Source organism: Carlito syrichta, unplaced genomic scaffold (assembly GCF_000164805.1).
Source record: "Carlito syrichta isolate Samal-C Ts95f unplaced genomic scaffold, Tarsius_syrichta-2.0.1 Scaffold307249, whole genome shotgun sequence".
Classification (NCBI taxonomy): Eukaryota; Metazoa; Chordata; class Mammalia; order Primates; family Tarsiidae; genus Carlito; species Carlito syrichta.
Window position 1 is genome coordinate 147344 of NW_007251345.1, and position 23695 is coordinate 171038.

Consider the following 23695-nt stretch of genomic DNA (forward strand, 5'->3'; position numbering starts at 1 on the left):
CAATGCAGAGGAACAGGCAGCGTTGTCTTACGTTGTAAGCATCAAATAGTTTTCCAAATGTATCTATCGTAGAACATTCTTTGATTATGGCATATGTTGACTTTTTTTTTTGAGTTGGGAGTTTCACTCAGTCGCCCAGACTGGAGTGCAGTGCCCGCTCCCGGCCACTGCAGCCTCGACCTGCTGGCCTCCGGAGATACTTCTGCCTCAGCCTTCCAAGTAGCTGGAACTACAGGCGTGTACTACCACGCCCGGCTAATTTTTTGATTTATTGTAGAGATGAGGTCTTGCCAAGTTGCCCAGGTGGGTCTTGAACCTGCAGGCTCAGGCAATTCACTCACCTCGGCCTCCCAAAGCATGGGGATTACAGGCTGAGCCACCGAGCCCAGCCTGTTAACTTCTTAAATAATAAAAAGTTAATGATTCATGAACTCATAGATAATTTTAACATATAGATCTTTTTCATATTGACTACAGCCTGCTTTAAATTCCATTCTGTACTTCACTTTAGAGTGCAAACTTTAAAGTGCAGGCTTCATTTTGTTCATTTTAAGTCTTGATCATATCTTGAGTTTTGTTTTTATAATTATCTTACTAGGGATCTACTACTTTGGTTGCCAGCATACTTGATAAATCTGTTAATAATGTCAAGGACATTAAAGTTTGAAAAATATTATTCTAAGTCATTTATAAAATGTGCCATGGTTCTTAGCCTAATCTATAAACTGAATAAGGCTGTTGACAGTTAATGAAATCACACTTTTGGGGTATTCAACCAACTTCAAAGCCTCTTTCCTGTACAGTAGTCTAATTCGTAGTTTGTCAACATACCCAAAAGAATATGATGGAAGACTTGGATCTTTTAATGAAATCATTGTGCATGACTCGTATTTGCCCAAAGTTGGATGACCCTATCCAAATAGGAAATGAGGTTAGTTCAGCCATAGTTCTTCATGAGTGAAATTTTGGCATACTTATTTCCCATCATTTTTCCCTTTTTGAAAAAGAGTGTAGCATTTGCATCTCCCTTCTGATACCTTTGTTCTCTCTGGTTTTTTTTTTCCTCTGGTTTTTAAAACTTACAGTTGCTGGGTGCAATGGCTCACACCTGTAATCCCAGCACTTTGGGATGCCGAGGTGGGAGGATGTCTTGAGGCCTAGAGTTCAAGACCAGCCTGGGCAACATAGCAGACCTTGTCTCTACAATAAAACAAACAAACAAACAAAAAACTTGCCTACAGTATCCATGAGACTTTATCCCTGGAATGTAATTCTTTTTATAACTAAAAACTTGGGCTCATTTAAAACCATTTTTTCTCTGTTGTTCTACCCACATCAGCCATAAAATCTCTCTCAGCAGTGTTCTGTTATTCTGTTTTGAGGGTCATATTTGTGGAAGATGGTAATAAAATACAAATACCTCTGTTTTAATATTATCAGTTAACATTTTATCAATTTTCCTAGGCAGTACAAGTTTATTCATTCACTTTTCTTTTTTTAGTATTACTTTGAAAGTTCTTTTTAAGGCCTTGGTTTTTATTTTGGTTTACTCAATTATTTTTCTGAATATGACTTTAAAAGTTCTTTTTAGGGCCTTAGTTTTTAATGCTATTTTGATTTTTTTAAGATTTACTTATTGTGGGCTGTCATCTTTCTCATCATGTTCTAGTGAACTTTGCCTCTCTTTTGTATATCCTTGGTTATATAGTCTCCTATTAGTAGACTCATACCTTACCTTTTTTAGAGCTTTTTGAAATATGTTATCCTGACGTCTGGGGTAGTGTTCCCCAACCTTTTTGGCATCAGGCCCCAGTTTCGTGGAAGACAGTTTTTCCACAGATGAGGTGGGGGGAGAGGAGATCATCAGTCATTAGCTTCTCATAAGGAGTGCACAACCTAGATCCCTCACTTGCACAGTTCACAGTAGGCTTCGTGCTTCTGTGAGAATCTAGTGCCGACACTGATCTCATGGGAGGTGGAGCTTGACTGGCACCACTCATCTCCTGCTGTGGAGCGCAATTCCTAACAGACCATGGACCTGTGCACCATCGGGGGGTTTGGGGACCCCTGGTCTAGGGAACATGTATCTACTACTTCTGTTCTGTCTTATTATTGCTTATAATTCTAAGATGAAATGGTTAATCTTCTCAAAATTTCTGTCCCTTCTACTTCACCAGTATATTCCCCCTTTACTGTTCGGAACTGAGTTCAGGATAATCATTCCCTTCTTTGCAGTATGGCAAGAGTATAGTCTTTGGGATCAGATATATTTAGATTGAAGTCTGGACTTTGCCACTTGCTAGCTGTGTGACTTTCAACAAGTTTCCTAACCTTATTTACAAGTCTCCATTTCCTCTTCTGCAAAATAGAAGGTACTGTGAGGAGTTAAACACACAACAGATATCAGCTACTAATTGTTTCCTGTATTCAGAAAGGAAATGATTTTCTTAATTTAATCAACTATGGTTATGCTTGGGGTAACTCCTAGTCTAAGATATTTCCATGCTACAAAATTACACTTCCAACAAGTGTCAGAATACAAGGTTTTTGTCACTGTTTCTTTCTTCTTCTTTTTTTTTTTTTGAGTAGGATTCTTACTCTCTCACCCAGACTGGAGTGCAGTGGCACATCCAGCCTCAACCTGCCGGACGCAGGTGATCCTTCTGCCTCAGCCTTCCAAGTAGCTGGAACTAGGCGCGCACTACCATGTACAGCTAATTTTATTTTAAAAATTTATTGTAGAGATGAAGTCTCGCTAAGTTGCCCTGGCTGGTCTTGAACCCCTGGGCCCAGGCAGTCCTCTCACCTTGGCCTCCCAAAGTGCTGGGATTACAGGCTTGAGCCACTGTTGCTGGCTGTTTCTTCTACGCTGGCTTTGCAATCTATGTCAGTATTACCTAGTTGTGACTTTTTTCCTTTATCTTAACCTATATGCTCTCTACCATTTTGGAGGAGCCTGTATGCTATAGCTAATAGGACTTGTCTTGGATAAGGATATATGCCAATAAACACATAGATTTGGAGAGAGATAACATAAGGAGGTGGTAGATATCAAGTGAAGTGTGAGGATAGGAAATCAATTAAATACATGGCAGGTAGGACTTAGGACAATCATTGTCAAACAGATTAGGTGGGAAGCCATGGTTAGAAACTGTTGAACCATATGAAATTGTTAGATATGACTATTTTCACCAAACTAATTAATGTGAGGGAAAGGATGATGGGGAGTGGAGCAGAAAAAGTAAACGAGCCAGATCAAAAAGTGCCTAATTTTGTCTGATTACAGATTGTGCTTGCTAGGATTTTCAGCAGATGAGTATTACTTGTATTTTTTTAAAACGTCCACACTTAAGATGAATCTACATTTCATTACCTCAGAGGAAAGAAAACATAATACTGAATTCTAGTTAATTATGCATGGTGAAGTATTTAGGTGGAAGCATACTGATATCTGCAATTTACTTTGAAATGCATTTTTAAAAAGATAGAGGGATGGATAGATATATGATTAAAACAAACAGTAAAGCAATTAAAATATTAGTGGTAGAATCTTGGTGGTTATAGGAGTGTTCACTGTAAAATTTGTTCGGTTTTTATATACATTAGCATTTTTTAATAATAGAATGTTGGAGGTGAAATGCTGAGGTGTGTACCTATAGTCCTAGCTAAGTGGGAGCCTGAGACAGGAGGATTGCTTGAGCCCAGGAGTTTGAGGCTGTAGGTGCTGTGATCATACCTGTGAATAGCTCCAGTGGCTGGGTGACATAGAGACCCGTTCTCTTTAAAAAAAAAAGAAGAAGAAGAAAAGGGAATGTTGGGGGTACATCATTATGAAAAGCAAAATCAGGAATAGCTTTGAAGATGAGGAAAAGTGATTATGTTTCTAATTGATAAAAATGTTATTACTGTAGTTATAAATGGCATATCTAGAAATCACCTAATCTGGGTGTATCCTCTGCACCCAGAGCAGAGCCTAGATCATATTGGGTGCTCAGTAAATGTTTCAAAATGTTAAATATTCCATAATCTCCTAATCATAAAAGTTTTAAAGTCCTTGATGTGCTTGAAGTCCTTAATGTGTAACATACATGCACTTATTATCCTGGGAGCCCTTGTATACTGTATTGTTTCATATAGCACAGATGTACTAAATCATCTACCAACAAATATGTGGTTATTCACCAACAAATATTTACTTAATGTTGTGGTAATAGCTAAGTAATTGGATCACATCATGAATAGGCCTTGTAAAGATCTGACAAAATTTGAATTTTATGCTTGGGTTTTATGTGCTTGATATTGAGAATGATTGTATTTACAGGAAGTGAATTGAAATGGGCCTAGTGCTTTTTTCCCAGATGATTTCTTATTCAGAATTGCTGACAGAAGTGCTGCAATCCCAGCTTATTGTAAATGTGATTCATGATATGATTTTGCTTCCCTTCTTAAAAATGAAAAAAATTTTGAAGGAAAGTTTTGACTGTTTGGATAATCTTAAAATCTTCCCAGGGAACTAAGTACTGATGCCTTCTTTTTTCTCGTTAGTAAACGTTTCCATAGAAAATCTATTATCAGCCAGGCATGGTGACTCACACCTATAATCCCAGCACTTGGGGAGGCAGAGGTGAGAGGACTGCCTGAGCCCAGGGGTTTGAGGCCAGCCTGGGCAACTTGGGAAGATCTCGTCTCTACAGTAAATCAAAAAATTTAACCGGGCATGGTGATGCATGCCTGTGGGTCCAGCTATTTGGAAGGCTTAGGTCCAGGCTACAGTGGCCGTGAGCATGCCACTGCACTCCACCCTAAGCAACCGAGTGAGACTCCTACTCAAAGGGGGGAAGGGAGAAGAGGGGAAGGAGGGAAAGGGAGAAAGAAAATCTATTATCTAGTTAGTTGAGCCCGATACTGGGATATTTTTTTCTTTTCCTTTTTTTTAAGTGGTTAAAAACAAGGATTGGCTTTTTATTGCTTTACTTTTTTACTATTAACCGCTATTTCCAACAGAGATTTCTCTTATTATTTTGGCTTCTTCTAGAATAGAATATCACCAAAAACAGACAACAAACAAAATCTTCGAAAACTAGAAATCAAAAGGTCCACCTCCTTGTTCACTCATAGTTCTTTTTTTCCCTTTAACCTAATGAAGGAATATACTTATATTAATGGCATATATTACTTTCTGATAATTAGTTTTGAGGTAGGGCCTAGTGTGTTATACTTTGTGAATGGGATGAGAAAGGTAAGGTTTTGTGAGATTTAACCAATGATTAGTAGTTTTCTTTATAAAATCTAATTCACAGTTACATGTAATTTGTTGTTGTTGTTGCTGAGTTGAAGTCTCTGTCGCTCAGGTGCAGTGCAGTGGCACACTCACGGCCACCACAGCCTCAACCTGCTGGGCTCAGGTGATCCTTCCACTTCGACTTTCCAAGTAACTGGGATTATAGGTGTGGGCCACCATGCCCGGCCTGCAATAAAATTTAAAATTTGTATTTTAATTGACCACAGAAAGCAGTCTGAGTCCAAGAGAAAATAATTACTTTTGAGTCATCACCAAAAAAATTACTATTAAATATATTAAATGTTTCTTTTCATTTCTTTCTTTTTTTTTTTTTTTTTGAGGTGGAGTTTTACTTTATCCCTAGGCTGGAGTGCAGTGGATCACTCATGGTCACCCCAGAGTCTACCTACTGGGCTCAGGAGATCCTTCCGCCTCAGCCTTCCAAGTAGCCAGAACTATTGGCATGTGCTACCATGCCCGGCTAATTTTTTATTTATTATAGAGATGAGAGCTTACCAAGTTGCCCGGGCTAGTCTTGAACCTGTGGGCGCTCAGGCAGTCCACTCGCCTTGACCTCCCAAAGTGCTGGGATTACAGGCTGAGCCACTGAGGCCAGCTTCCTTTAATTTCTTTATAAATCCTTTAGGTACTAAACTTTGACTTTGATGGATTCTTTCGTATGCTTGTAAAGAAAATCTGAATCTTATCTCACCATTCTTCCCACAGATGTTTTATTATGCAAAACTGAGTATGTATGGGTTAGGAACTGGGTTGTGTGTGTGAATTCTTTTTAGGGTATATTATATATCACTAAGGATAAATATCGGACATTTTTTTCTTTAAATAAATGTTCTTTTTTATTCCCCCCCAACCTATCTTCTTATATTTTAAGTAATTTCTTATGAATCTTGCTTAAGGAGAAAAAACCCTAAAATCTAAAATTTTCTCATAGATGTACTTGAAGGATACAATGGAACAATATTTGCATATGGGCAAACATCCTCTGGGAAGACACACACAATGGAGGTAACATTTTAACAATTTGTACCTTGATGTACTTTGCAGTACATTCATTCATTATTTGTAATATTATTTTACCATGCACAATATCACTGTTTATTCTTTATTGCTTTTTCAAATAAAAATAATAAGTCTGTAACATCATTGCTGGAATCTAATCATTTCCTGAGTTGAATAATAAGGGATACCTATATTTGAGATTATATATAGCTTTATTGGTTAACATAACCACAAAATAATGAACATTTTAGAGTTAAACTGGAGTTTTCCATCACCTTGTTATATAGGACATTTTGATTGTTTTTATGCTGTTGATTATATTCAGTATGATATTTTCTTCTTTATTTTTTTAGAGACAAGTTTCGCCATGTTGCTCAGGCTGATCTCGAACTCCTGAGCTCAGGCAATCCTCTCGCCTCGGCCTCCCAAAGTGCTGGGATTATAGGCGAGAGCTATCGTGCCTGGCTTCTGGCTATTTTCTTCTTCTTCTGTGCTCCCCCTCAAAATACCTTCCACCGTTCTCTGATAAGAATGTTGCCACAATTATTGATGCTGCTGTTAATAATAGATGTGGACCTACTCTACCTTTGCTTCTAGAAAACAGTCTGTGATCTTCTGCCACTGCTACAGGACATCTAATTTATCATTCATCTGGGTGTACTATATAAAATAAATGCTTATTTTAGTGTGATTCGTATTATTCATTTTCCTAAAGCCAGGAAACACAGACATTACCAGCATTCATGTGAATTTGATTGAAGTTGAAGGAATAGTGCAGATTTTTATGGAAAGAAAAACCTTTTTGAATTTGTTCATTTTAGAATCATGGATAATCTAAATGTAGTGGTTAAATAAAGAGTTAAGACAGGTGGTTGATGTACAGTATTATGTATAATAGTTAATTGAGTTTTTTAAAATTACATTTCATTGCCAGCCAAGCTGACAGCCTACCCCATCCCCTCAGCAAACCAACTGAATTGGGTTTTTTCTTTTTCTTTTTGAGTTGGAGTCTCACTCTGTCACCCAGACTGGAGTGCAGTGGCCACTCCCGGCCACCGCAGCCTTGACCTGCTGGGCTCCAGCGATCCTTCTGCCTCAGCCTTCCGAGTAGCCGGAATTACAGGCATGCGCTACCACGCCCGGCTGATTTTTTTGATTTATTGTAGAGATGAGGTCTCGCCTGCCCAGGCGGGTCTCGAACCCTCAGGCTCAGGCAATCCACTCACCTCAGCCTCCCAAAGGCGCGGAATTACAGGCTGAGCCACCGAGCCCGGCTGAATTGGTTTTTTTAGTATTTATAGATCATTTCCACAAAAAATAAAAATTGTATTTTCTGTCCTCTACTGACTGTAAATTGAAAGTTTTTATTTTCAATTTATATTTTATAATTTATTTAAGAAGTCTAATTTTGTTTTCTGTCTAGGGTAAACTTCATGATCCAGATGGCATGGGAATTATTCCAAGAATCGTGCAAGATATTTTTAATTATATTTACTCCATGGATGAAAATTTGGAATTTCATATTAAGGTAAATTCCTTGTGGAAAGTTTATATTTTATTTTACATCTAGAATAACTCTGTTCCAAAAAATAGTAAATTCTAGTTTCTTTCTTGAAGTAATCTTTAAAAACTATTTTTATGGATAGCCATAGTTGAAAGATCTTAGGAGTTAGTAAACTTGAATCCTTGTTCATCTGCCATTAGATGACATTAAATAAGTTAACTAAGTCTTTTATGTCGTTAGCCTCCTTCACCATAAAATACAGGAGGAGTTTACTTAACTACAGAACTCAAATGTTTTACTGTTATAACTATTCTGATTCATTTTAGATGGAAATATGTAATGAAGTGGCTTTTAATTTTAGTTATTTCAGTAGTTTAGGTAATTTATGTCATCCCATTAGAATGTGAGCTATGGCTGGTATGTTGATAACTCTGTCCCCCCAATCTAGACAATGCCTGGCATGCAGATGTCAATAAATATTTAATGAATAAGTAAGTGGAGAAGCTATTTTATAATTTTAATAGGTTGATTTTTTTTTCCCTTTTGTATTTATTTACCCTTTAGGTTTCATATTTTGAAATATATTTGGATAAGATCAGGGACCTATTAGATGGTAAGTTAAATTGTTGTTTGATCAGTTTTAAATAGCACCTGTTACTTTATTTTTAGTAGTAGATGTGAGATCATTTCTTAGTAACCTATGTGAAATGGTCTTATATTATTAGAACTAGACATTTAATTTTTTTCTTTTAAAAGTTTTATTTGACTACCTTTTGCTACATAGAATAACTTGTTTAAAGTACATGTTTATGGATACTTCTTAAGTAGCAATTAGAGTATTGGACTGGTAGAGAACCTGAGCCTGGAATTCTAGAATTCTGTTAACTGTCAGTTAGATACTTTGTCCATGGCAAACCATTGAACTACTCAGGCTTAATATTCTTATTTATAAGATATGGGGGATAGAGGTTGGAATGGACCTAAAATTCTATAATGCTGCACTTGTTTCTGTTTAAGTATGTCTTCTATGTCTACGAGATCTGCATTAAAGTGATGTTTTTGTAGTTTTTAAAGTTTATCTGTTGCTCGAGGAAGCCTGCCAGCTGAATTATTTATTTCACAATCAGTGTTAGCATTTAAGAGAATGTTGCTAATATTGTTTATTTTTCTTTTTCAGTTTCAAAGACAAACCTTTCAGTTCATGAAGACAAAAACCGAGTTCCCTATGTAAAGGTACTTATAAAATAAATAAACAAATGGATGATTGTTTAGAAAAGGCCTGCAATAAATTTTTTAAAGGATAACATACTTTTTAAAAACCTATTTCACAGGGGTGTACAGAGCGCTTTGTGTGTAGTCCAGATGAAGTTATGGATACAATAGATGAAGGAAAATCCAACAGACATGTAGCAGTTACAAGTAAGTAGAGTAACACTGGCTGGGGTATAAATAAAACAGCCTTAAAATATACTTATCCAGTGATTGTGAGCTTCCCCCCCCCTTTTTTTTTTTTTTGAGGGGGGTTTTTTTTGAATTAGAGTCTCACTCGGTCGCAGCTTTTTCTTATGTAAAGTAATGCTTTTGAGAAATTGTTAGTAAGGGAAAGCCATGTTTATTTATAGTTGTTTGTTGTAATTTCATTGCAGATATGAATGAACATAGCTCTAGGAGTCACAGTATATTTCTTATTAATGTAAAACAAGAGAACACACAAACAGAACAAAAGCTGAGTGGAAAACTTTATCTGGTTGATTTAGCTGGTAGTGAAAAGGTAAAATCTTTATATATTCTGATAGATATTTAAGCATTTTTATATATTTTAGCTTGAATTGGAACTTACGCAAGATGCATTGTTACATTTTGAAAACTTGCTAAATTGAATTTGGTAATCTGAGAATTATAACTGTTGATGCCAGTGCTTTATGATTACATAAACTGAATAATCAGTTCCAAATTACTGTTACTTGACCATGGCCTAGTTCAACCAGTAGGTGCCACCTGTACCTTAAAATGTGTGTTTGTATTGAGAACTTGTTTGGCATTATAAATTTTATTAGATATTCCTTTCCTAATTTTTGCTATCTATTCATATTGACAATGAGCTTCTATTAAAACTGGGAACTATCCATTAGTTTTTTCTAGTTTGGTTGTACTTATTGTACTATTTGGATGATTATTTATTACAGTTCTGTAGAATCTTATTCTAGTGTATGTCAAAATCAAAGTAAATTTGAATGTTTCCATATAGGCTTCTGTGACCATTTTTGCTGTTCTACTTATTTTGTTTCTTTTGCTTGGAATGATGTACGTATTCCATTCTATTCAAAATTCTCATACGTGTCTTTCAAAGACTAACTCTAATCTTGAGAATTCTTAGAAGCCATTTTTTCAGCTATCATTACTATTCTTGAAGCAAATTTGCTTATATAATGTGTTTAAATGCAATATGTTTTCTAACATTTAAAAGATCAATATTATGTATTAGCAAATTTTAGAAGATTTCTCTTTTCTAATGCAACAAAGAGGGTTAACAACTTGAGCTACAAATTTATATGTAAATTGATTTTTTTTTTTTTTTAGTTGGAGTCCCACTCAGTCGCCCAGGCTGGAGTGCAGTGGCTGCTCCCAGCCACCGCAGCCTCGACCTGCTGGGCTCCGGCGATCCTTCCACCTCAGCCTTTCAAGTAGCTGGGATTATAGGCATGCGCTGCCACGCCCAGCTGAATTTTTGATTTATTGTAGAGATGAGGTCTCGCGGCCCAGGCGGGTCTCGAACCCACGGGCTCAGGCAATCCACTCACCTCAGCCTCCCAAAGGTGCAGGATTACAGGCTGAGCCACCGAGCCCGGCTGTAAATTGATTATTTTCAAGAGTAACCACAAACTAAAATTGGATGTCTCTTTAATCACATTCTTATCATATGACTAGTTTATTTGACTAGGTTCTTGCAAGAGTAGTGAACAAAAGTGATAGTGGTTAGAATAAATGCTTGGCAATAACATCATGAGGTTTTTTTTGTTATTCTTTCTTTGTTTTTTCCTGGTTATTAATGACCTATGAACTTTATGGAAAATTTAAAGAAAATTATCTTAAACTTGTAATTTTGTTTCATTCTTTAAAATCTTATATATAGGTTAGTAAAACTGGAGCTGAAGGTGCTGTGCTGGATGAAGCTAAGAATATCAACAAGTCACTTTCTGCTCTTGGAAATGTCATTTCTGCTTTGGCTGAGGGTAGTGTGAGTATACATGTCATCTATTTCCCTCTTACCTTATGGAGTATTATTTAAATATAGATATGTATGTTTGCGTGAGTGTGTGTGGATGAGAAAGATTTATTGTGTTTGAATTATATATGCAAATTAGTTGCCTTTTAGTTTATTTTATAGTATTAGTATGTATATCCTAGTTCTCCTCTTAATATCAAGCAGTTAAAATAACCAAAGGAACTTGGTATTTTATTTAAAGTAGCATATTTATATAACAAATGTTATTATATGGAAATGCACTAGTTTTCTTTCTTTGTTTTTGTATGCAGACGTATGTTCCATATCGGGATAGTAAAATGACAAGAATCCTTCAAGATTCATTAGGTGGCAACTGTAGAACTACTATTGTAATTTGCTGCTCTCCATCATCATACAATGAGTCTGAAACAAAATCTACACTCTTATTTGGCCAAAGGTTTGTTGTTTAGAAAATACAAAGCCTAACTGTAGGAAGGCCTTTTGTTTATGAAATTTAGGAAAATGTCAGCTGTTATCAAATCTATGCATATTGTTAGTGGGCTAGACACACTCATTTTCATTTGAGAGACAGATAATGCGAACTAGTACGTCCATTTTTTAGGCTGCTTGGTTTGAGTTAAGTTTTAGTACACATTAAAGTCAAATACTAACTTTAGTCAAATGTATGTGATAAGCTTTAATTTAGCATTATTTTCCTTTTATTACATCTCTTAGGGCTAAAACAATTAAGAACACAGTTTGTGTCAATGTAGAGTTAACTGCAGAACAGTGGAAAAAGAAGTATGAAAAAGAAAAAGAAAAAAATAAGACCCTTCGGAACACTATTCAGTGGCTTGAAAATGAACTCAACCGATGGCGTAATGGTAATAACTTAAGAATTTTTCATCTAAGTTTGTCGAATACAGATTCAGAGCTTATTTATAAATTTGAGATCTTAATAAGATTGTGAATGAACAAGAGAATTCAAAATAATTGTTATTAGTAAGGTCAGTGAACTTCAAGAAAATACAAAGGAAAGAGTTCATTTTAATTTTCCTCATTTAAATTTCCTCATTTAAATTTTCCAAGAAATTTAAGAGACTTTGAAATAACTGTTTAACAATTAGAAATCCTGGAGCTGAGTAATGATACAGTGGCACTTAAGTTTGAGCCAAAGGGAGCTAGCTACAGGAAGCAAACTATGCTCTTAGCCTCTCTCTCCCAAGTCACTTGGTCTGTCTTTCTCTCTAATTACCTACTTTGTGTGTGTGTGTGTGCGTGTGTGTGCTCTGTTTTCTCATTATCAGCTACCTTTTATACTCCAAACTGGAGTGCAGTGTTACAGCTGCTGTTCACTGCAGCCTCAACCTGGGCTCAGGCAATCCTTCCGTCTCAGCCTCCTGAGTAACTGGACTATAGGTGTGTGCCACAATACCTGGGTAATTTTTTTTTTTTTTAGAGAGACAGTGTCTCACTATGTTGCCTAGGCTGGTCTCAAACTCCTGGGCTCAAATGATCCTCTTGACCCTCCCAATGTGCTGGGCTTACAGGTATGAACCACTGCCACGGGACAGCTATTTTCTTATTTCTTTTAAGTTCTGTGTTAGTATCATAGCGATCCTCTCTAACCTTTCTAAAAGTCAAAGGTTGTTAATCTGGGATCCATGGGTACTTCATGAATACCTTTAACATGCTACAAGTGTGTGTTTGTGTATGTGGAATTTTTTTTTTTTTTTTTTTTTGAGAAAAGGTCTATAGCTTTCAATAGTCTCAAAAAAGTCAGATGTTAAAAAAAAAATGTTACTGAATAAATTTTCCATTTCTATCCTTACCGCTAACTGGCATTGAATCTGTAAAGTAAAATTCCCAAGAAAGAGACTCTGGCCCAGCTCATCTTTTTCTACCAGGTTACAAATCATCTTACTACACTGGATTAGCTACCCTGGTGTGAGATGCAATCTCCTGTGCTAATTATCTCTATGATTATGAAACATGGCTACTTATACAGTAGAACTATGAGTTTCACTCAAAAGGAGCCATGAGAGTCTGAGAACTGTAAGTGGCATTACCAGTATACTTCATTAAACAAATATCTGTTGAATGCATATCTTTGGACAAGGCCCATGACTTACTCTGTGGAGTAAACGATTGAATTAAGAATCCTGACATCAAAAAAAGAATTCTGGCATCAAAAGAACGGAGGAGGCCTGGGTAACATAGTGAGACCTTGTCTCTACAGAAATTTTTTATTTTTTTTTATTTTTTTTTGAGTTGGAGTCTCACTCTGTCGCCCAGACTGGAGTGCAGTGGCCGCTCCCAGCCACCGCAGCCTCGACCTGCTGGGCTCCCGGCGATCCTTCCGCCTCGGCCTTCCGAGTAGCCGGAATTACAGGCTCGCGCTACCACGCCCGGCTGATTTTTTGATTTATTGTAGAGATGAGGTCTCGCTGCCCAGGCGGGTCTCGAACCCGCGGGCTCAGGCAATCCACTCACCTCAACCTCCCAAAGGCGCGGGATTACAGGCTGAGCCACCGAGCCTGGCCCAGAAAAATTTTAAAGATAAGCTGGGCATAGTGGTGCATGCCTGTAGTCTCAGCTACTCAGGATGCTGAGGCCGAAGGATCGCTTGAGCCTGGGAGGGGGAGGCTGTGGTGAGCCATGATTGTGTGACTATACTCCAGCCTGGATGATGCCTCAAAAAAAAGTGAGATGAAGGGAATCTTGGAGCTGAAAAATAATCTGAATTTGAAGAGATTATTTAACCATTCTATTGTCCTGTTTTAGGGGAGACAGTGCCTGTTGATGAACAGTTTGACAAAGAGAAGGCCAACTTGGAAGCTTTTGCAGTGGATAAGGATGTTACTGTTACCAATGATAAACCAGCAACTACGATTGGAGTTACTGGAAATTTTACTGATGCTGAAAGAAGAAAGTGTGAAGAAGAAATTGCTAAGTTATACAAACAACTTGATGACAAGGTAGGCATTATTTATTTTAGGTCTGTTTTATTTTTGGAAATTTTGGGCTATTACTGACATAGGTACTTTTATTTTCTAATGCTTCTCATTTTAATATTATGGGTACTTACGATCTATACACCCTTTATTTCTGTTAACTTTAAAAATCATTGTATCAATAGAAAATGTAAATCACATTTTTAGTTTTTGTGTAGAAACTGTGTATATGGGGGCATTTTATCCTTCTTATTTAAGCTAAAAGTACTTTCTAAAGAAAATTTGGGCCAGGTGCGGTAGCTCACACCTGTAATCGCAGCACTTTGAGAGGCCCAGGCAAGAGGAATGCCTGAAGCCAGGGGTTTGAAACCAGCCTGGGCAAGTTGGTGAGACCTTGTTTCTACAATAGATTTTCAAAAATTAGCCGGGCCTGGTGGCACACACTTGTAGTTCCAGCTACTTAGAAAGCTAAGATGGAAGGATTGCCTGAGCCCAGCTGGTTGAGGTTACAGTAACCATGAGTGTTACTGTCCTCTATCCTGGGTGACAGAGTGAGACTCCAACAACAACGAAAAAAATGATAGAAAATTTGGCATTGGATCATTAGGCCTTACTGATATGACCTCTTAGAATCAGAGATCTGAAGACCCTAATAAAATATGAGGAAAGAGGTTAGAAGAAACAGAATAGAGTGAAAATAATAACTTCCTGCTTTGCTCGTAGAAGTCATGTTAATATTGTGAAAAATAACAAATTAAGAACTTAATAGAATGGAAAGCAAGAAAAAAGCAATAAAGAGACCAGAAGAAAATAATTCTTTAAGTTGATTTTTTAAAATGTATTTAGAGCAGAGATAGCAGGTTCAAAGTAGTTACATGACCATTATTTTCAATAATTGCTTTAAACCTATTATTTTTTAATATTTAAAGTATTTAATGAATAGCTTTCAAAAATATAACCCTTTTTTCTTATTGCATGATAAATATGTTATTGATAGTTGAAAGAAATTTCTTCTGTTTCACTGTTTTCTTAAAAGGGAATAAAATAGGCTGGGCTCGGTGGCTCAGCCTGTAATCCCAGCACTTTGGGAGGTCAAGGCGAGTGGATTGCCTGAGCCCGTGGGTTCGAGACCCGCCTGGGCAACTTGGCGAGACCTCATCTCTACAATAAATCAAAAATTAGCCAGGTGTGGTAACGTGCGCCTGTAGTTCCAGCTACTTGGAAGACTGAGGTGGAAGGATCTCCAGAGCCCAACAGGTCGAGGCTGCGGTGACCAGGAGTGGCCATTGCACTCCAGTCTGTGTGACAGAATGAGACTCCAACTCAAAAAAAAAAAAACAAAAAAAAGGGAATAAAATAAACTATGTTGAATTTGGAGAGATAGTTTTGAAATATATCAGAGTAGTAGTAATCTGTATTGCAAAACAAGTAGAACCCTGTTGTTAGCTATTTTGTTAACTAGATACTTTACAAATTCTAGGATGAAGAAATTAACCAACAGAGCCAACTGGTAGAGAAACTAAAGACACAAATGTTGGATCAGGAAGAGGTGAGTTGAATACCTTTCGTATTGCTTCCAGAAAAGCTTTATAGTTTGTTATTATTTAAACATAAAAGATAAATCCATAGAGCTCGGTATTCTAAAGATTATATTTTTAAATTTATTGAACATGTGAATGCTTTACTGTGGGTATCCTATGAGACCCTCATATGTAAAGTTTGACTTTCCTCAAACCTGAAGCAGAGGGGAGAACTTAATTTTTATTTATTCTTTAGTGTATACCTACTGGATTTTTAAACTGTCTCCTACTTTACTTGCTTTGAAGTACAATGCTGTTTATCATGTTATTCTCCCCTAAATGTTTTTTATTGATCTGTGGAGAAGATTTATAACAGCAGGCTATAGTAACCTTAGACTCTCTCTCCCTCAGTGAAAAGTATTTACACATGGATATGAGGGAAGAGATATAAAAACATTTTTATATTCACTTATACACAAGCTATAGATCTGAAGGATTATTAAAGAAATAAAATATTGGTTTGTGAGTCCCATTGACTTTTTCTTTAATAGTTTTATAATTTTGAGTTTGACTCTTTGAATGGGAATGTCACATTAGTGAAATCAATTTTTACACCATCATATCTACCCACGTGCAATATGTGGCTCATTTCTGTCATCTTTATTTTCATTTTAGTTCTTTCATATTTCTCTTGTCTTCTTGTCATCTAGTCTAGACCTTAATTTTATCTTGCCTGGTATAACAGGGGGATAATTGAAAAATAGCCCGTTAAGGTTTTTTTAGGGGATGGGAGGGTGAAGACAGTGACTGTATAGCTTCAATAAGAAACAGATATTCATCACCAATGAAATTAATGATCAGATCATCTTTTTGCTTACTTCCATTTTAGCATTGTGCCTAAAAGGAGCGCTTGCGACATTTTGGTTAGATAATTTTTTTTTTCAACATTTATGAGACCAAGCGTCCCTGGCTGCTACGGGAGTATGGTTAAGAGAAAACTTTAGAGCAAGGGAAGCAATGGTATAGCACTTAACAGCTGTATTGAATCCTGCTTGGGGTCGGATAATTCTTTATGTTGTTCTGTCCTGCACATTATAGGACATTTAGCATCCTTAGCCCCTACTCGTAAATGCCATTAGCATTCTACTCCATTTTTGATACTCCCACACATCTCCACATATTCCTTCTGAAGAACCACTGATCTGGATGATTGTAGTATCCTCCTAAACAATCTCTTGTCTTCCCTCCAGTTCACATTTTTATATGCTGTTACTAAGTTTTTCTGAGGCATAGCACAGATGCCACCACTTGTTGCACAAAGCAATCTAAACTTTTAAGCTATTCTTCTAAACGGCTAATTTATTGATTTTATGCACAGTATTCTTGGGCCTAGAATGCCATTTTCTTGTACTGCATTGATTTGTATGTGACTGAAGTTGTTCTAGCCAACTTTTCCATGAATACCCTCCAGAAATATCCCCCTTTCCTATACTGTTCCTCTTTTGTGGCTCTTACATTCCATCTTGTATTGCACTTATGTACCTATCCTGTCCTCTATTAGGTTCCTCAGTGGCAAAGTCTTTGAATCCTTCCTGTCTTTCAGTGTTCAGCACAGCACCTGCACATAGTAGACATTTAGTAAATCTGCCAAATGATTACATTCTGCCACACTTAGTGGTTTCCATGTTTCATTCCCATTGTGCTAAGCAAGTTGTAAAACTTCATGTATTTTTTTTTTTTAGCCTGTGTATTTCTGGCAAAAATAAATGTTTTACTCTTTGTTATAGCTTCTGGCATCTACCAGAAGGGATCAAGACAATATGCAAGCTGAGCTGAATCGCCTTCAAGCTGAAAATGATGCTTCTAAAGAAGAAGTAAAAGAAGTTTTACAGGCCTTAGAGGAACTTGCTGTCAATTATGATCAGAAGTCTCAGGAAGTTGAAGATAAAACTAAGGAATATGAATTACTTAGTGATGAACTGAATCAGAAATCGGTAGGATATAGTTTTGTTTTCTTTAATACTTTTGTGCAGGTATTCTTAAGTCAAAAATTACTTAAGTAATTTATTTTTATATAAGTCAAAGGTTGATAACATCAATTCTCAAAGACTCCGGTTTCAAATTCCTTCTATATATAAAGTCTTAAAGGTAGAAGAAGACAGTTATCTTTTTAACTCCTAAAGATTTGTTATATCTAAGTTAAGTGTTATTTTAAAAGATGTTGGCTATTCCTGATGTGTATTACTAATGTTAAAGGAAAAAAGATTAAAAATTAGCTTCTAGTTGCTCGGTAAAGCTATTAGACAACTATTCAAACTATAAATTAAGAAACATACAATAAAAATGAAAATGCTATTTACGAATTGTTTAGAGTAGTCATATGGATATATAACTTATGTAATTTTATGTTTATGTTACTGTTATATTCCCACCATCTGGAACTGTGCCTTCCTAGCACAGTGTAGTAGGATCTTCCTTGTGGTTCCCTAGTAGATGGGGATTTACTTGTTATTATTGCTAGAGGGCAGAGATTGGCAGCCTCCAACAGTATTGCCAGAAATTGTTTATAGCTGTGATTGTTTCAACATCACCATGGATGAGCTGTTTTCTTTTAGTTTTTTTGTTGTTAATGCTAGTTTGTTTAAAAATCAGCACCTAGAATTAGACTCAGAATCACTGCCCACCATTTATTCCCTATTCATCTGCATTTGGCTAAAGGAAAGCAGTACAAAATAACACTTAAAAAGGTTTTCTGTGGAAGGCTGAGGCGGAAGGATCGCCGGAGCCCAGCAGGTTGAGGCTGCGGTGGCTGGGAGCGGCCACTGCACTCCAGTCTAGGCGACAGTGAGACTCCAACTCAAAAAAAAAAAAAAAAAAAGGTTTTCTGGGCCAGGTGCAGTGGCTCATGCCTATAAACCTGCACTTTGGGAGGCTGAGACGGGGATTGCTTGGGCCCAGGAATTCGAGACCAGAATGGGTGACATAGCAAGACCTCGTCTCTACAAAAAATAAAAAGTAGTCCCAGCGACTCAGGAAATTAAAACAGAAGGATCACCTGAGTCCAGGAAGTTAAGGCTGTGGTGAGCCATGATTACACCACTATACTCCAGCCTAGGCAACATCAAAAAATTAGCTGGACGTGGTGGCATGCACCTGTAGTTCCAGGTATTTATAAGGCTGAGACAGAAGGATCACCTGAGCAGATCGAGGCTGCAGCATGCCACTGCACTCCAGCCTGGGCGATAGAATGAAACTCCAACAAATAAATAAATAAATAAAATTTAAACATGTATGGTAGAAGCATGCTACATTATGAGACTTGCAAGATAACTGATATCATATTGTACATGAAATTAGATGAGCACACACACTACTGATATTTGGAAATTTAAGGAAATTACCAACCACCAAGGAAACAAACAGTTGAAATGATGGCATCTTTACTGAAAGATACTAAGAGTCAACATGTTGAATTAAAAATGTCATACATGTTGAGCTTATCTGAAAGACTTGGGACCAGAAGTCTTAAGCATTTCAGATTTTGGAATGTTGTGTTATGCTTACTGTTTGAGTTTTTTTTTTTTTTTAATTGGAGCCTCATTCTGTCTCCCACGCTGGAGTGCAGTGGCACGCTCACAGCCACGATACCCTCGACCTGTTGGGCTCAGGTGATCCTTCCATTTCAGCCTTCAAGTAGCTGGAACTACAGATGTGCGCCACCATGCCCGGCTAATTTTTTTGATTTATTGTAGAGATGAAGTTTCACCAAATCGCCCAGGCTGGTCTTGCACCCCTAAGCTAAGGCAGTCCTCTCGCCTTGCCTCCCAAAAATGCTAGGATTACAGGCTTGAGCCACTGTGCCCGTCTTTGGTTGAGCATTTCTAACCCACAAATCTGAAATGCTTTAATGAGCATTTTCTTTGAGAATCATGTAAACACTGAAAAAGTTTCAGATTTTGGAGCATTTCGGGTTGGGGATGCTCAACTTTTATCTGATTTGTGATATGATGAATAGTTTTAAAGTGGACCAAATTGGGTTGGAATTTTCAAAATGTGGTGACATTGTAACTGATAAACGAACTATTACTTTAAACTTATAATTAGAGTAACTAAGTTGAGATAATAATATTACTTCATCACTAGCTCCTGGATAATTGCTTGGATCACAGTGTCAAATCATTATGTGAATTCTTTACAGTAAATATATAGAAACTAGATAAAGATAGCTAACTAATCATGTATAAAACTGTCAGTTTTGTTCTAGAATTAATTTGCTCAGACCCAAAGATAACCCATAGCATAGTAATAAATGGGACTCAAACCTAGTGAAGTTTTAAGTTTCCTATTTCTAGACAAAATACCTAATCTCAAAAATTAAGTGAAATAATACAAATTGCTTGCTCTTAATGGATTTTTTTTTTAAATTTGAGCCGAGAGCTAACCCAGAACTCAGTAAATAGTTCAAGAAAACAAAAGCAGAAAATAAATCATTTTGTAAGGGCTAGATGAAGAACTTGAAATACCTATGAATATTTGAATTGAGTTTTCATTTAATAGATTTAACTATACTTGTTGTTTTGGGTTCTGTTAGGCAACTTTAGCGAGCATAGATGCTGAGCTTCAGAAACTTAAGGAAATGACCAACCACCAGAAAAAACGAGCAGCTGAGATGATGGCATCTTTATTAAAAGACCTTGCAGAAATAGGAATTGCTGTGGGAAATAATGATGTAAAGGTAAATATAATAACTAAATATTAAGTATAATTATCTGTATACAGCTTGTACTTTTTGTTTACTGCTTATTTTTTACAATGTTATTTTCATACTAATTATCTCATCCTTACAACAGCTATGGGTGGTAGATGGTATTAATTTAATTTTAAATAGACGCGAGCAGAAAATAACAAATGGACATATTTGGTAAGTATCATTTATTGGATTTCTTTTTTGCTTGTTTGTTTTGGCTGGCAATCTGCCTCTTTTAAAATGTAACATTTGCTGCTTAGATGGTTTGATATAGAACATCTTTCTTTTCCTTTTTTTGAGTTGGAGTCTCACTCTGTCACCCAGATTGGAGTGCAGTGGCTGCTCCTGGCCACTGCAGCCTCGACCTACTGGGCTCCGGCGATCCTTCCGCCTCAGCCTTCCAAGTAGCTGGAACTACAGGCGTGCGCTACCATGTCCAACTAATTTTTTTTATTGTAGAGATGAGATCTCGCCAAGTTGCCCAGGCGGGTCTCGAACCCGTGGGCTCAGGCAATCTGCTCGCCTCGACCTCCCAAAGCACTGGGATTACAGGCTGAGTCACCGAGCCCGGCACAGCTTTCTTTTCATTCTGAATTTGGAAGTTCTGTACAACTGGTATTGGATTTCATGTTTTATTCTTTGCTATATAAAGATTTTGTGCTTAGAAATTATCTTAATACATTACTGTATGTGAAAAAGTATGTGATTGGAATGACAGTGAAGGTTATTATCTCAAGGAATACATTCTTAAATGAATTGGCTTGTGGTTGCTTTGAATGTTTAAATAAAGGTAAAAGATGAACACTGCTTAGTTAATTTTTTTAAGTTTTAACATGAAAAATGTCCCATGTATAATAGTAGAGGGATAATATAATGAACTGTAGAGTTCTTCATTACCAAAATATTGTCATACTTACTTTATGCCTATTTTTGTAATAATCTTTTTAAGAATACTAACCCTTTGCACTTGGATATCCCCTCTGAAGGGATATAGAGAGATTACTGGTGATTATACAGGACAAATTTATGCCAGTGCAGATTTTTCAAAAATGCATGTTTCCTTGAAGTTTTCCACTCAAAATTGCACAAAAAAGCAAAGAGATGGAATGTATACTGAGATATACTTTTAAAAAATGCTTTCACAATGGTACACAGACTGGACAGTAAGCTACATTAATGTGAGAGAAATAAAATGAGACTATAATGTTTGCGCAAATAGAAAAATACCAGGTGTAGAAGACACCAAACAAATTACTATTGCACATGTATCAGTGAACCAGCAATCTATGTCAGTAACTGTTTCTTTTTTTTTACTTTTAAATACGTGGGATACAATTCAGGATTAGGTATACAAATGGTCATTGTACAGGTAAAGTTTGGACCCCACTTTGGTCCCCACTTTACTTGGTTTGAGATAGGTACCTTTATTGATGAAGTCCCCCCATGACTGTTTGACATGTTACCACATGTTAGAAAAATTTAAGATACTAAATTTTGATTTTTTTTGTCGTAAGATAGTTTCTCAGTGTCCAAAATTCTATTATAAGCCAAATACCATTATGATAAAATAATTGGTTTCAGTGCTATATTTAATATGAAGTGATTAATTTTTTATTCTTTTGTAAAAATACTGTCGAGTTGCTGGTAGGTGATCCATGAGATGTCCAAGTGCAGAGGGCTAATTTGGTTATGTTAGCATTAGGTTTTTGACTCGTAGATTTTAAAACTTAGAACAAAAAAGTGAACTAAGACTCTTAAATGCACACACATAACATGAAAGATTTGTATGTTGCAGTAACTGTTTGTTTTGATTAAAGCCTAGTTACAGTAACAAAGAGAACATACTTAGCACTTGGCTTTTTAGTGACAGCCTGCTCAGTTTAATAATGAGTTGGAAATTAAATAAAAGTTTTCAGTATGGAGCACACATTCCGTCTGTTGTATAAAGTTGCTGTTTACTGATGAGGCAAGGATTCTTGTGACTTTTCTCATACCATGTTATTTATTCATAAAACAAAGGAAATATGTTATCTTTAACTATCAGGTAACTGGATCTGTCTTCTCCATCAGTCTCAGCATTCTGCCCTATCCTGTTTATGGTGAAGTAATATGAGATAGATATATGGGAATCTTTTAGTATGGAAAAGTAGATCCAAAATTTGCTTTGCATATTTGCAACTTATTTTTAGAAAAATATTTCCATTTCATTTTCAAATAATAGTAAGTGAAAAAGTGGTACGGATAGAGAAAATAAAGAGTAGAATTAGATTCTCTAACTTCTAGACTGCCTTTTTCTCTATATCATTATAGCATTTTGAAAATAAGTCAGCCTTGCAAAGGTACTTTTTTTTGAAAAAAATATCCTCAGTATTTTTGTTGTTTATACATAATTATTTTCCTGTCATCATCAGCACTGTTTGAGCTCACTTTTTTAAAACATTGCAGTTCATCCTTTGTGTTTTATAGTTTTATATATTTTAACAAGTACATAATATTATAGATCTACCATTACAGTTCCAGTCAGAATAGTTTCACTTCCCTAAAAAATTCCCTGTGCTTTACCTATTCATCCCTAGTCTCTGTTCCCTAGCAATCACAGATGTTTCTACTATCTATAGTTTTGCTGTTTCCAAAATGTTAAATAGTTGGGCTCATATGTTATGTAGCCCTTTCAGACTAGGTTCTTTCACTTTGCAATGTGCATTTCAGATACTTCCATGTCTTTTTGTAGCTTGATAGTTCATTTCTTTTGACACTAAACAATATTCCAATGTATGAACATACCACAGTTTGTTTATCCATTTACCTACTTGGTTACTTCCAGTTTTTGACAAATATGAATAAAACTGCTATAAACATTCATGGGCAATTTTTTCTGTTTTCAATTCAGGATAAAAATAACTAGGAGTTTGATTGCTAGAGCATGTGTTAAGACTATGTTAGCTTTGTAAGAAACTCCAAAGCTGTTTTCCAAAGTGGTAGAAGCATTTTGCATTCCTACCAGCCATGAATGAGAGTTCCTGCTGCTCCCCATTGTCACCAGCATTTCGTGTTGTCACTTTTTTGGATTTTACTAGTGTTATCTTGTTGTTTTAATTTGCAGTTGGGTTGTTTATTTTCTTATTTTAAATTTTAAAAGTTTATTTGTATGTTTTGGATATAAGTCCTTTATCAGATAGTGTTTTGCAGTATTTCTCCCGGTCTGTGACTTGTCTTTTTTATTCTCTTAATAGTGCCCTATAGAGCAGAAATTTTGAATTTTGGTGATGTACAGCTTGCTGGGTTTTTTGTTCATGGATTATGTTTTTGGTATTATATTTAAAAACTCATCACCAAACCCAAGACTACCTAGATTTTCTCCTGTATTGTCTTCTCATTTTTTTGTTGTTTTGCATTTACATTGAGGTCTGTGATTTATTTGGAGTTAATTTTTCTGTAAGGTG

At 36.3% G+C, this 23695-nt stretch overlaps 1 protein-coding gene across 1 annotated transcript in view; it reads left to right on the forward strand.

The window, feature by feature from the left end:
- The window catches only part of KIF5B (kinesin family member 5B), a 48051-nt gene that overhangs the window by 9389 nt on the left and 14967 nt on the right, over positions 1-23695 (forward strand). Inside the window, exons 3-15 of the mRNA XM_008064256.1 lie at positions 6234-6307; positions 7725-7829; positions 8370-8418; positions 8983-9038; positions 9137-9224; positions 9452-9576; positions 10939-11043; positions 11343-11488; positions 11767-11915; positions 13816-14009; positions 15466-15534; positions 17293-17499; positions 20097-20240. Coding sequence (XP_008062447.1) covers positions 6234-6307; positions 7725-7829; positions 8370-8418; positions 8983-9038; positions 9137-9224; positions 9452-9576; positions 10939-11043; positions 11343-11488; positions 11767-11915; positions 13816-14009; positions 15466-15534; positions 17293-17499; positions 20097-20240 — 1511 coding nt within the window. The remainder of the gene's footprint in view (positions 1-6233; positions 6308-7724; positions 7830-8369; positions 8419-8982; positions 9039-9136; positions 9225-9451; positions 9577-10938; positions 11044-11342; positions 11489-11766; positions 11916-13815; positions 14010-15465; positions 15535-17292; positions 17500-20096; positions 20241-23695) is intronic.